Source organism: Centropristis striata, chromosome 13 (assembly GCF_030273125.1).
Source record: "Centropristis striata isolate RG_2023a ecotype Rhode Island chromosome 13, C.striata_1.0, whole genome shotgun sequence".
Lineage (NCBI taxonomy): Eukaryota > Metazoa > Chordata > Actinopteri > Perciformes > Serranidae > Centropristis > Centropristis striata.
Window position 1 is genome coordinate 277,190 of NC_081529.1, and position 14,596 is coordinate 291,785.

Consider the following 14,596-nt stretch of genomic DNA (forward strand, 5'->3'; position numbering starts at 1 on the left):
TAAAAAAACCCACAGCAGCAATGCAGTGATCTAAGTGTATTTTCTTATTTAGATATAACATTGTGTAACAGATCAGAGGTAAATGGGCCATTGCAAATGCGATTTCAGCCTTACCAGCGGAATATAATGTGACAGGGCTGGCCGATTTATCGATATAAAAGATATATTGATATATTTTTAAATGTGATATGGAATTAGACCATATCACATATATCGATAAAGTTCAAATTTGAACTGTGATCCTTGCTCCAGGCAAGCTGCAGCTTTTATTTAAGATATTTTTTTTATTTAAATGTGCACTTTATGGAGCTTTGATTTTTTTAAAAGGTTCTCCTGTTGTTATATTGGAGAACCTTTAAATGAAATGGTAATTTTTGGACATCCCATAATGTAGTAATTTGTTGATATTAGTTTTATATCTATATTATAGTTCTTGACCCGTGAGTCCTGGGATTGGAACCAGCAACCTCTGTGGTAACAAGCTGGTGTCCTAACCTCTAGACCACAGAACACTCAGATAGAACATCAGACAAACTATACCACCATTATTCTACTTCATAGGCTATTTTTATTTAAGATATTTTTTTTATTTAAAAAAAATATCTTATCTCTCTAAAAACATTAATTTAATGTGCACTTTATGGAGCTTTGATTTTAAAAAAGGTTCTCCTGTTGTAATACAGTATTTATGTTCACTTAAAGAAACAATAAAACTACTTGTGACATGTCATATTTGACTTTGACTGAACATTTGCTCTCACTTTGTGATAAAAATTCAGCCTAAATAAATCAGGATATGACTTTTGGTCCATATTGCCCGGACCTATAATGTGATATAATAAACAGGATTGAATGTCAGTCCCATATTGTTGTATTGTATCGGAATGTTTTTGGAGTTAGTTTAAAATTGTGGGTACAGTCCAGATGTTAGTGTCGGATCAGAAATTAGACACAAAAAACACTCATATTATACATGTTTTTTATCATCACGTTATACAGTAAACATCCATTAAAATTAATGAATCAAATACTAAATTCTAGTGATAGAAACAATAAAAATGAGTTGTACTGTAGAAGACTTTTAGACATAATTTTAGAAATGTGGATGGAATTCCTTCAGTGTAACCACCTACACTGAAAAGTTTGGATAAACTACACAAACAAATCTAGAAAATGTGATTTTCGCCACATTTTAAAGCAATTTAGCTAATTGCTGTCACTGCTAAGTAATATTTTTTCAAATGTTATAGCCCTCAATGCAGTTTCTGCATTGAGGGCTATAACATGTTTGTTGAAATAACATGTTTGTTTAAAACTTCTGACACAAAAATACATACTCTTCATCAGAAAGTCAACATGTGAAACGTGTTATTGTAGAGAACACAATCAAATACAATAACATGAAATATTATAAAACTCCACCTCAGGAAATCAAAACCCTCCATTCCCAGAAACACTGTTTGTGTTCTACATGGAAGCTACAACCCTGATTAGTAGCAGGTAAGAAAGTACAACTTCAAAAGTTAAGGATGTTATAAATGTCACATTTTTTTTTTTTACATTTTCAAACTAAAGCAGCTACAAGGCACTTTAATTTTTGTTGATTCTGGCGGCTCCTGTGGATAAAAGTGGTAATGTTTCCATGAGCATCCCCACCTCGTATCATAAAGATTTTGATCTTGCTAATGCATGCATTTGTTTGGAGAAAGACAGCAGATTTTAAAGACTATTTTTCTTTTTCAAACAGCTGTTTGCAGGATGCATTGCATACATTTATATATATGCATCTGTTTGTGGCTATGTGAGATTGATAACTGTTATAAGATGATAGTGAAACAAAGTAAACTTTGTTTTAGCCACCAACTTAAATTCATATATTCATGTAAAACCACACCATCTAATATATTTCATAAATAAATTAGACATATGAGTAAGGGGCCAACTAAGGATCATTTTTTGAATTCTTTCCATCTGTTCAATGAGCGACCACAGTTCACGTCTTCCTTTTTAGTTAAAAAAGAAAAAAAAAAAAGTTCTCTGATCCTGCCCCAGTGTCAGCCATAAAAACAAAATATAATGTGAAAAAAAATAAAATTCTGAAAAGAATAATCACCTTTGGCTAATGTACTCAGAGCCACCCTGGGAACATGTAAACATACTGCAGGTCTGATTTCATGAAGTGGACCCAATGACATAGATTAGAAATAAAAAGCCAATCATCCTGCTGAGGGTCTCACAGAGAAAACAGGATTAAAATGTTTCATACGCAGCTAAAACCTCCTTGTAGTTGCTTTAACATTAGACACAATGACAAACATCTGGATTATTGTTAGAAAAATTGATGCCCAAAGCTGTAATTTACACTTCTTATGCTCTTAGTTTTTTGTCATTCCTCAAGCAAACAATGCTGAACATATGGAATATGTTTGGCTGATAAGGCACAGATCTAAAGGCACAGAGACACTTGAGATTAAATATCTGCATAACATGTTGACATTCTCTGTTTGTCCACCAGAGGGAGGAAGTGGACTTTAATAGTTCCTCAGCCTAAAGCTGCCCGGCACACAGTCTAACTGCAGTAAATACAGTTTTGGTCTAAATTGAGTTATAACTAAAAATGAACTCCTTGATGTCTGTTTTATCTTGTGAAAAAGTTTTAGATTTTGCTTTTTTATATAAAAAACACAAAATCCAACTCAAAACCAAGCAGTAATTGCACTTACCATGGTCTGCTTTGGATATATATACAAATTTAAACATAAAAATAATAGAAATTATAAATTTATTTGAAAGGGAAATTATAATCTAGATAGTGATGAAGTAAAAAAGTGGGATAAAAAATTGTAATAAGACTAAAAATATAACATTTCTTTATAATATTAAGTCTAAAATACACAAATCTTTGAGTAAAGTTGTTAAACACTGATGACAAAATCAATTTGAAAATGTTAATTTAATGAAAATAAAATATAAAAGCTGAAAGAAGACAACAACGTTATAGTTACTCCAGTGTTTCCTAATACTATTGGAACCTTTTACAGCAAAACCAGAGTGCAGTAACTACGTTTGGGGGGTCAAAGGTCAAATATTTGTCATGATTTTTGAGTATTAAAATTACATCATTAATAAATGCAGAAATGAGTGTCATATCCATTAAGTTTCATGTTTTTTTTGTCTGTTTTCGCCGCGTGGCTTTGTACTGGTGTATCGTTGTTTTCATTGCTGTTGTTGTTGTTGTCCTTTATATTATTCTTTGTATGTTATTTGTGTTTACATTATGTCTTATTTGTAAATATGTTTCTGAGTCTTTGTTGTCTGGAATTGTGTTTTAGTGTCTTGTTTATATATTGTGGCTGCTAATAAGTAATCCACTGTTCTTTTTTGTTTATTTGTTAATAAAAATTATTTTAAAAAAAGAACATAAAAAAACAACAACAACAACAACTTTAAAGCAGTTTTACCTTTTGTGTAGTTACTGCAGTTAGACTTTGTAGTGCAGCTGCAATAAGTGACCTACAACATGAAAAATGTCTCTTTTTTCTCTCAAATGCAGTGAAGTGATGAGACCACAGCAGGTTAATTAGTTCTCTCAGTCATTTAGTCATTTAGGCAGCATTAGTGCCTGATGCAGCGATGGGCAGCTTAATGCTGCAGGGCCTCAGTGTTTCATGTTCACCACCACAGGGCCTCATATAGGAGCATCACTAACCAGATATGATGAAACTGACATTTTAATATGTTAACAGTGCAGTAACTTAACATATTTCATGCTCTAATGCATGTTTAACAGTATAAATAGGAATACAAAAGGTTTGAAGCAAATAAAAAATAACCGCTTACTGTGATTTCTTTTTTATCAGTGCAACAACAGCAGACCAACATTAATTTTAAGTAAAGTAATTTTGTGCATTTTTACACTGAACTTTTAAGATTTAATGTTCTAATGTAGTTGTACTGAGGGCCACTTCAGGTGATGGAGCGGGCCGTATGCGGCCCCCGGGCCTCCAGTTGCCCATCCCTGGCCTAATGGAAGGCACAAATATTACAAATGCTACTATCAGGGAACATTTTCTTACATGACAGAGCAGCACTGGCAGGTCTTGCGCTTGGTGCCTCCTGCCTCTGCGTTAGTGGGAGCAGATGAATGATGCTCCTTCTCACGTTCCTCCTCCTGGACTTTAACTCCGGCCCCGTTTCCATCCAGGGGGACGTCCTGGAAGGTTTGGGGCTCGCTCCCCGCCTGAGGCGGAGCAGCTGTTTGGGGTCCTAAGACGAGCTCTTCCCCGTCCTCGCTGATCATCACTCTCTCCACCGTGATGCCTTCAGGGCCCTCTTGGCTCTGAGCCTGCTCTCCGTCAGTGTATCCCAGGAACACCAGCGTGACCGGGCCTTCCTCCAGACTCAGATCCTCCACGTTACCGACTTCTCCCGCCACGTCTCCGGCTGCCACCATGCTTCTGTGCTCGTCTTTAACAGCAGCACAGTCCTCTATCTCCAGCTGGGCTCCAGAGTCCAGCTGGACTCCAGAGTCCAGGCCTCTGGAGTCCAGCTGCCTGTGGTCCTCCTCTGGTGTCTCCTGATGGGTAGAAAGAGAGAGGGTCTTTCCCTCTGGAGCCCTGATGGCGTCTTCTATCTTGGTCTCAGCTCTGGTCGGAGTGACCGTGACCTCCTCCAGCAGGACTCTCATGCCGACCCCGTCCACAATGCTCAAGATCTGGCCCAGCTCTTCAGTGGAGGGTTCGCTGCCCGATCCGCCGATGGCGTGGATACTCTTCCTGCCGTCGTCAAAGATGGTGGTCGCTGTCGGAGCGGCGGGCGGAGCCGACATGGGCGCCACCGACCGGACCACCGTGGTCCCGGTCTGAGGGTCTCTCTCCACCTGCACCGCCAACATCCCCAGCACTGCAACCCGGAACAGAGTTAGAATTATGAGATGACTCTTTACACTAGGGATGACGCCGATCGATCGGCAACTGATCGGATCGGCCCGATATGATAAAAAAAACGATCGATCGGAAAATCAGATCAAAGGTTAAAATCGCCGATCCGATCGCTTTATACGTACAATACACGTGCTTTACAAGTGTTTATGGTGTGATATACATTCTGGATCCAAAGGTGGCAGTAGTGCGCCGAAACGCTGCCGCTTTAAAACGAAGAAGAAGAAGAAGAAGAAGAAGAAGAAGAAGAAGAAGAAGAAGAAGAAGAGTTGTGCTGTGGTCACGCAGCCTGAATGCACCAACAACATGTCTGACATGTGAGACTTTATCTAAGTGAGTGAGTCTGATGTCACACACTCTAGCTGCAGTTTATGAGTTTAGACATTTAGAGAAATGTTGGTGTGAGAGTGAGCAATAATAATATGATACACTGTAATATGATAATAATAATAATAATAATAATAATAATAATTATAATATGTTACACTGTAATATGATAATAATAATAATAATAATATGTTACACTGTAATATGATAATAATAATAATAATAATAATAATAATAATAATGTTACACTGTAATATGATAATATTAATAATAATAATAATATGTTACACTGTAATGTGATAATAATTATAATATGTTACACTGTAATATGATAATAATAATAATAATAATATGTTACACTGTAATATGATAATAATAATAATAATGTTACACTGTAATATGATAATAATAATAATAATAATAATAATATATTACACTGTAATATGATAATAATAATAATAATAATAATATGTTACACTGTAATATGATAATAATAATAATAATATATTACACTGTAATATGATAATAATAATAATATGTTACACTGTAATATGATAATAATAATAATAATAATAATATATTACACTGTAATATGATAATAATAATAATAATATATTACACTGTAAAATGATAATAATAATAATTATGATGATAATAATGATAATAATAATAATAATAATAATATGTTACACTGTAATATGATAATAATAATAATAATAATAATATATTACACTGTAATAATAATAATAATAATAATAATATATTACACTGTAATATGATAATAATAATAATAATATGTTACACTGTAATATGATAATAATAATAATATATTACACTGTAATATGATAATAATAATAATATGTTACACTGTAATATGATAATAATAATAATAATAATAATAATATATTACACTGTAATATGATAATAATAATAATAATATATTACACTGTAAAATGATAATAATAATAAAAATAATAATATGTTACACTGTAATATGATAATAATAATAATAATAATAATAATAATATATTACACTGTAATATGATAATAATAATAATAATAATAATATGTTACACTGTAATATGATAATAATAATAATATATCACACTGTACTGTGTAACAATGTGCAATAATGTCACCAATGTTCAGGCTGGTATTTGAGTTTGTTTAGCCTGTTAAATAGGCTCAATTTTTATCTGAATTTTATTTAATACGATATATGCAACAATACAGCCATTTAAAATGGATATTATCAATAAATGAACTTTCAACGTGAAGCTCTTGCCTGTTGCCTGTTCTTGATTCTTGGGGGTTGGGTTGCAAATTTACTAGATTAAAGTGGAAAATCTACAACAACAAAAAATCGCAGATTTACGAGAAAAAAGTGAAAAAAGTGAAAAAAGCAAATTTTTCTTGCAGATTCACCACTTTAAATCTCATAAATCTGCACATTTTTTCCTCGTAGATTTGTCACTTTACCCTCGTAAACTTTTTCTCTAAATATTCCCCCCCTCCCTCGGGTCCGTAAGTTTTTTTTTACACATTCTGGCTGTAATATCCTCCAATATTCTCTAGGTTTGAAATTAGGAATTTGCAAGTATTTCAATGAGTGTCCTATTAAGGGTTAATGCCTGGTCAGGACCACAGCTTTGTTTAAGTAATATGAGACACAATAAGCCAGCAGGCATAAAAAATAAACAAACAGAATAACTAATGGGCTGAATGGAACATTGTTCCCAGGCTGCTCACCTCAGTCTCACTGTGAAGTCGTACCCTGAAGGCACACACATTAAATCATTTTCAAGAGGAGAGAGAAACTAATGTGAATCGTATATTGTGCATCCGAAATTCTTGTTTATCTGCAAGAAAAAGTATGTGAACCATTTGAAATGTACTTACTTTTTCCACCATCACTATGGATATTTAATGGATGTGTTCATTCATCCAATTGGGGTCGCGAGATGTTCAAATGTTAAAATGTTTTGGTTCCATCACACAAGCCAATTATTCAAAAAATTGATTTTTAAGGATGAAAAAAATGTGTAAAGTGTGGTAGTACAGAAGGAGTCAAACACACCTGAGCCGAATGATTCATTCCCACAGCGTCTCACCTGATCGGCCTTCTTGCCCGCTCTCATGAAACATCCTCTGAGCCATTTCTATGGAGAAGTGATCTTCAGCCTCTTTATTCACTTAAAAAAGAGAAAGAAAATAAGAACATACAAATACATTGTCCTATTTATTTTTAAGTTAAAGTCAAAACGTTTTTGCTTAGAAATCAGTAAATACACTACAGGCCAAAAGTTTGGAAGCAAGATCAAATTTGTACAAAAAAGATCATAGTTTCTATACTTTGCAACAAAATAAACACAAATACTATATAAAGATCCACTTACTAGAACACATTTACTCTAATGATCAGGTATTTGGGTTTTTATTGCTTAGACTTTGTGTTTCCTTCTTTCCTTCATGTATAAATCTGAACTCTTGTTTCTTTACTCAGCTGCTTCACTTTGATCCATTTCTGTGATAGTTTGTCAGAGATATGAACACAGTTGAGATTTATTGGGATTTTTGTATCCAAACTCTCAAAAGACAAAGAGATAAAGTGAATAATGCAAACTGTGATTTGTTTTTTACTTCTGCACTGAAGTTGTGACTCTTCCAAATCTCCTCAACACGACAACTTCTTTTCTTTTCTTAACATTTATTCAGCAATGGTCTGCTAACATCAATGTTTACCTAAAGGTCAATTAAAGTAAATAAAGTAAATTAAACAGAATATTTAACTTGCTTTGCAATATATGGCCTGTATTGGCCTTGCTTCCAAACTCTTGGCCTGTAGTGTTTGCTTCAACCTAATATCTCATTATTAAGAAAGACGTTGGTGAAAACTGTAACTGAAGGGATTTAAACACAACATGAGCTGCCAACTGATCGCTATCCTCTACTTTCAAACTGCAATACATTATAAATATGTAAAAAAACTTCACAACTTCTTTTTGAATTAAGGCTGTAGTTGGAAGAATAAATTAATCTGATTCCAGGTCAAACAGAAAAAACTGTGCTGGTTAAGTCATTGTTGGTGAAGAAAACAATGAATGTTGATGATCTGAGATGTTTTCAGACCATGTGACCTCCTCATGAAGCAGACGGAGAAAATAATCAGGAGAGTTGAACAAAGTTCCCTAACCCTGAATCAGTGTTTGGGAGCTTTGAATGTGCTCTCATGACTTTTGCATTAATTTTCCTTTTCCTTTTCTTAATTAGCTGAATACTCTTTGAATTTGAATTTGGGGCAAGGTTATAATACTTTTGGATTTTTCATTCATTTTAGTTTTAATTCGTTTTTAGAGTGAGTTTGCTAGTTTTAGTTTAGTTTTTGAAAATGTTTAGTTTTAGTTTAGTTTTTATTAGTTTTAGTTTTTCTGTAATGTGCTATGTGTTGGGGACGAGATTCAAAGAGGTCATAATAAAGTTTTGTGTGTTTGAATGTTGGTCTCAGTAACAGATTCACCATGTTCACTAACCAGCAGCTGTTTAGTTGGAACTTAATAAATATATTTCATATCAACCAAAAATGACTATGCAGTGTTTCCCTACATGGATTCTGCAAAAAAATGTGATTTGTAATCTCATGGTTGAATAGAAGACTTTCACCTGCACACAACGAAAACACAACATCTAAAGTGTGCAGAGTGTTGCGCCGGCGAATTAAAAATCCAAAACGATTATAACCTTGCTGTGTTGTAGTGTCCAAACTGAATCAGTGGTGTACAAAAAACAGAATAACAGGAGCGCTGCTGGTGTCCCTACATACTCCGCTGCTCTTGCAATGGGTAAACAGTGAACTGAAAAGAAGAAAATGCAGTCTCTGGTGGATTGACAAAAGTTAAAAACCCTAAAAACACCAACGCGTTTGGTGTACATTCACCCTGAGGAAGCGTTGGTGTTTTTAGATGTAACACGTGTAACATAAAGGGGCCGGGACTTTAACGCGTTATTTAAGATGAATTAATTACACAAAAATGAAAGCGTTAAAAAAATTGAGGCATTTTAATGGCAGTTATTTTTGCGTGGCGGAACGTTTCTCCCTGGATGAGTTTCAGGAGGAGCGATTATACTGGAGCACCAACTAGCGTTGATGAGTTGAGACAACAACAAACCACAGTGAACATGAAGGAAGAAGCTGATGAGACCTTTGGTTGGCCCCGTGGATGATGGGACATTTAGTTACTAAAAACCAACGGATGGAAGCGTCCATAAGAGCATGGTTGTGTTGCTAGGCAACAAGGAATTCACATATCACCATAGCAGCACATCCAGCCTCAAGTAGCACCTCAATGCTAAACATATAGCAGCTAGCGGCTAGCGTGCTAGCTAGCGTGGATTGTGTTTTACTTCAAAAACCAAAGTATTCTAGTTTACAGAAGGTCTACCTACCTATAGGCTACCTGGATTTATCAAATGTACTATATTTATAAATATGCTATTGCTGCACTTAATGGCAAGCATTACACTGGTCTGTTGGACTTGAACTAAAATAAACAATATTTTTGTTGCTTAAGCTTATGTATTCAGTCATTATTCAATGGTATACTTGTCACACCGTGGTGAGGTCTTGGGTTTTTTATGTTTTGTCTCGTCACTGCTTTTATTTTGAAAAGTAACTCTCCTCTCGTTTCAGATCACCTGCTCCTCCCTGTGTGTGTCACCTGCCTAAGCGTCTCCCCTAATTACCAATTGTGTTCACCTGGTGCTCCCTCCCTCATGTGTTAAATAGTCTGTGTCTCCCTTGTCCTGTGCCAGTGTGTCGTTTTTCGTCTCGCCAGCATTTCCACAGTTCTTGTCATCGCCACAGTCATCTGCCTTGCTTCGTTTTCAAGTTTGGTTCTCCTCGTAAGAGTGATTTTCTTTTGTAAATTTTCACAGCTTAGCTGCTCCCTTAGTTTGTTGGTTGTTTAGATTGCCTTTTTGAATTTCCTCCTTAAGAGTGATTTTGTGTTATTTAGTTTTTGCCCTTAGATTGTTCCTCCATTTTACGGAGTGATTTTTAGTTTAGTCCTTTTTCCCTGTTTAGGTTTTCCTCCCTTTTGGAGCGCCCTTAGTTTATTAGTATTTTAGTTTGTCCCTTTTTCTCCCTTTCCCTTGTCTAGTTATTTGTTCATTTCCCCATAGGATAGTTTGCCCTGAGATCAGGATAGTCAGGAGTTTTGTGTTTTTCCCTCTTTGTAGGGATTATTATTGTTAGGTCCTTTAGACGGTTAATGTTCATAGCCTTTTTGTTTCCTCTGTTCGGGGAATTCCTCTTGCTGACCAAGTACCTAAATAAAGTGCTTTTGACATACTCTGAAATATCTCTGCGTCTGAGTCCTGCTTCGAGCCTGACCTGACAATACTAAAGATCCATGTGAAAAAAATGACTTCTCACTGTTCTCAGGTCAAATATTTATATGCGATTAAAATGCGATTAATTTCGATTAATTAATTACAAAGCTTCTAATTAATTAGATTATTTTTTTTAATCGGCCCTAGTTTTTAACTAGGATTGCCTGTATTTTCTCCTCTTGGATCAGTGGTGTGTTGGATGCTTTCTGTTCACTCTGAACGGTGCAGATGAGGATCAGCAGAATGTTTCTCAGCCCTGGCTCCATTCTGTCAGCCTGATTTAAAGGACTATTCTTCATGCAAAGACTTAGTTATGGTTAATTATCGTCTGTCAGGAGAGAATAGACTGTGGGCAGGCGTAGTCAGAGAGAGACAGCAGCTGATGGCGAGCTAATGACCATTACAGCGGACTTCTTACCTTGTACGTCCTGGTCGGTGGCGGCCTGAGGGCAGAGGAAGGAGACAGTTTAAGTCTCTCAGTGGTTGGACACTTACAACAGACACTGAGCCGGACACTTTAAACACATCTCTCTATGGAGCCCTCCCCAACTCCTGCCCTGCCATAAACACCTTACAGTCATCATCAGAGAAGAACCAAGCTAAGTCCCATCATGTTACGAGGTGCTGAGGCTTTTCTGCCCAACAGTCGTTTCCTTCCTGCTGCTGTAGCTAAATGTGAGCCGTACAGTGAAGAGGAACATTTGTTCCTCAATATCTGATAAATGTAGGCTGAAAGCATTAAATGATATTAAAATATCTTATTAGCACAGCAGGGTGTAGGATATTGGGTGACTACTGGCAGAAATGGAATATAATTTTCATAGATATAATTTCTAGAGCTGCAACAATTATTCCATTAATCGAACAATAATCGATTATTAAATCGTCAACTATTTTGATAATTGAATAATTGGTTTGAGCCTTTTTTAAAGACAACAAGTCCAAATTCTCTGATTTCGGCTTCTTCATTGTGAATATCATCATGTCAATATCATCTTGTGGTTTGGGAACACTCATTGATATTTTTATACATTTTATTGAGCAAACAACTAATCGATTAATTGATTAAATAATTGACAGATTTATCGATAATGAAAATAATCGTTAGTTGCAGCTAGTGATGTGCCAGTGAAGCCTCATGAACCATTTTCATTATTTTCTGAGCCACTAGATGGAGCTCTGTTGATCAAAGAGTCACTCAGTTATCATTGCTCAAGCCTTTTTCTTTAAACCAACAGCACCATCTAGTGGGCTCAGAGAGTAATGACAATGGTTCATGAGGCTTCATTGGCACATCACTAGTAGCAGCCCTAATAACTTCATTAATGAAACTAAGAAGCGATGTGTTTTCATTTGATTAAATGAGGCCTTCATATCTACATAGGCAGCAGGTCTTCTTGTATGGGTGCATGTATGTAGTCTATATAAATATTGAGATCACTGACAAACCAGAACCAAATCGTTTGTCAACCCATCCAAGATAATCTTCACTGACATAATCCACCTTTAAGCTGCTTAATTGGGCAGAAAATTCAGCAAATCTGGCAAGATTTCTTGTGTGTAAGCTTTTCCTCCCCATAGTTATTTTCAGCGTGCTGCAGGGCCACAAGGTAAAAGTGAACATATTACACACAGAGCAGTGTTGGCTGGAGAAAAGGCCTCCAGCACAGAGATAACTGACTCTAGTGTGCCATTATTATTATTATCGCATGTTTCTGTACATGTAAATTATTTACGTGAAGGTAACAACTGAAATGAATACACGTACATATAACAATAACAATAAAATATGTATTTCGCAACTGGAATCGTTGGAGAGGTTGTAACACCGGTGAATGTAATAGTGCCCACAAACATAATAAACCACAAACGTAATGAAAATCTGCAGCTTTTAACCCATTTAAGGCAGGAAACCATTACCGAATTTCTACCATTAAAACCGGGAGCAATGTTGTGTTATTCCACCATTAAAAACGCGAAAGTGGATACGTCGTTTTGTAGTATTTGTAGTTTTTTTCCACCTATTTTTGGTCTCTTGGCCAATGAAATGCATCAGAATCATGATCAGAATACATGTGGGAGTGTCTCAATGCATCATGGGACTTTTCCAGAACTTTGAAATCATGGCGGAAGACGACTACAGCGGAGGCATATCTATATATATATATATATATATATATATATATATATATATATATATATATATATATACATATATCTATATATATGAGCGGAGGAGCTCAGCAGTAAGTGACAGAAGTGATCTTGATGAAAACAGCTCCGATGATTTTATTGCTGACACTAACGTCACTCACACTTCCCTCTGGTGATCGGAGAGTTACTGCTCTGAAACAGGAGCTAAAAAGTTCCTCAAGAATTCAATTACTGCAACTGTAGTTCTCATGGTGCAAACACAATAAAAGGAGGGGTTCTTACAACTGTAAAAAAGTTAATCCAATCTTTGACACACTTCAGTATGCCAGCCAACTTCCTCCTGTCGACATCACTACAGCCACATAAACTTCACAGCTTGAAGCACACCTTTTATCCTGACCAAAAAATTACATTAAAAATTAAGCAAAAAGGACTCAAATTGTCCACAAAATGACAAAAAATAACCACAAAAAGACACAAATTGACCAAAAAAGACACAAAATGATCTAAAAAAAGACACAAAACGACCAAAAACACAGTGGAGACAGAGCTGACTTCCAGAAATCATCTCGCGACCCCAATTGGGGTCGGGACCCCCAGGTTGAGAACAGCTGCTCTACACAACAGGAAAGGGAGGGTTGAGTGGAGAGGGATGCAGCAACCTGCCACTAGATGGCACTAAATCCTTCACACTGCACTTCTTTACTGCAACACACACACATTTACAAGAGTATGATGTTCATGAAAACTTCATGAAAACAAGGAGGACATTTGCTTCATTATTCACAAAATTCAGAGAGAAATTCAGTTATGAATTACTCATGCGTTGATAAATCCTTATGTGTAGCGCTGTTCTCTATTTTTTATTCATGATACATAATTGGGAGCGCTCTAAGCAGCTGTAGATTATGTTCTGTTTGCTGTGATGTTTATTTATTGAACACTAGAAGGATTGGCACGACGCCAGCCTGAATCTGCATCTTCTGACCTCAGAGATCATTTTATTTCATATTCACCACTGCAGGGTTGAGATTGTTAAAAACTGGCCCTTTGAGAAGAGTTTAGCTGAAGGGGGAGTGGTGCAGTGTTTACTTACTCTCTGCCTTCACAGCAGCTCAAATCACAAAACATTTCGGGGCTATTTATTGTACGCCTCTGAATTTTCAAACCTCGTCTTACAAGATATCCTGAATATTGTCACATAAAATATTACACTGTCCCCGGAGTTGTTTTATATTCCAGGCTGTTTTGTCTCTGTCTGTGAGTTTATGATCCTCTAGAAGCATGTGCCTATCTCACCTGATAGTGGCTGTTTGTTCTGGCTGCAGCAGTGCAGTTGACAGATTCTTTATTTTGTTTTCGGGAGGCTTGTTCCTGTTTCCTGGCATCAGCTGCCTCCTCGTCCTTGTCCTCGGGCCTCTTTTGACTTTTGGTTTGTTCCCTGACACACATTGGCAAAGACATAATATTTGTTAACACAGAAAGATTCACATTAGAGATCCTAACATAAATGATTCAGAGCAGCGGAGCAGGAAAACAGAGACACTATGAGTCCTATGAGTGTGTGTTTAATCCATCACATGACGTGTCACATGGCTGATCTGATCTGGTCTTGGTCCATAAAGAACTGGATCTGTGACCAAAACACTATTCTCCCTGCTTCATGGCAAATAACACCTATAGAAATGGACATGTGAACCATGAGCTCACTGAACAGAGAGAATATTATTATTATTGTGAATCAGGATTTTTATTAGTATTCATAATGTCTTTATCATGCCAGGTAG

The 14,596-nt window shown here is 36.0% G+C and overlaps 1 protein-coding gene across 1 annotated transcript in view; it reads right to left on the bottom strand.

The window, feature by feature from the left end:
- Nucleotides 1-965: 965 nt before the first annotated feature.
- Nucleotides 966-14,596, bottom strand: part of LOC131983407 (paralemmin-2-like) — a 53,077-nt gene continuing 39,446 nt past the window's right edge. Inside the window, exons 5-8 of the mRNA XM_059348127.1 lie at nucleotides 14,109-14,250; nucleotides 11,074-11,098; nucleotides 7,379-7,459; nucleotides 966-4,902 (exon numbers count right to left, since the gene is read on the bottom strand). Coding sequence (XP_059204110.1) covers nucleotides 4,073-4,902; nucleotides 7,379-7,459; nucleotides 11,074-11,098; nucleotides 14,109-14,250 — 1,078 coding nt within the window. The 3' untranslated portion in view covers nucleotides 966-4,072. The remainder of the gene's footprint in view (nucleotides 4,903-7,378; nucleotides 7,460-11,073; nucleotides 11,099-14,108; nucleotides 14,251-14,596) is intronic.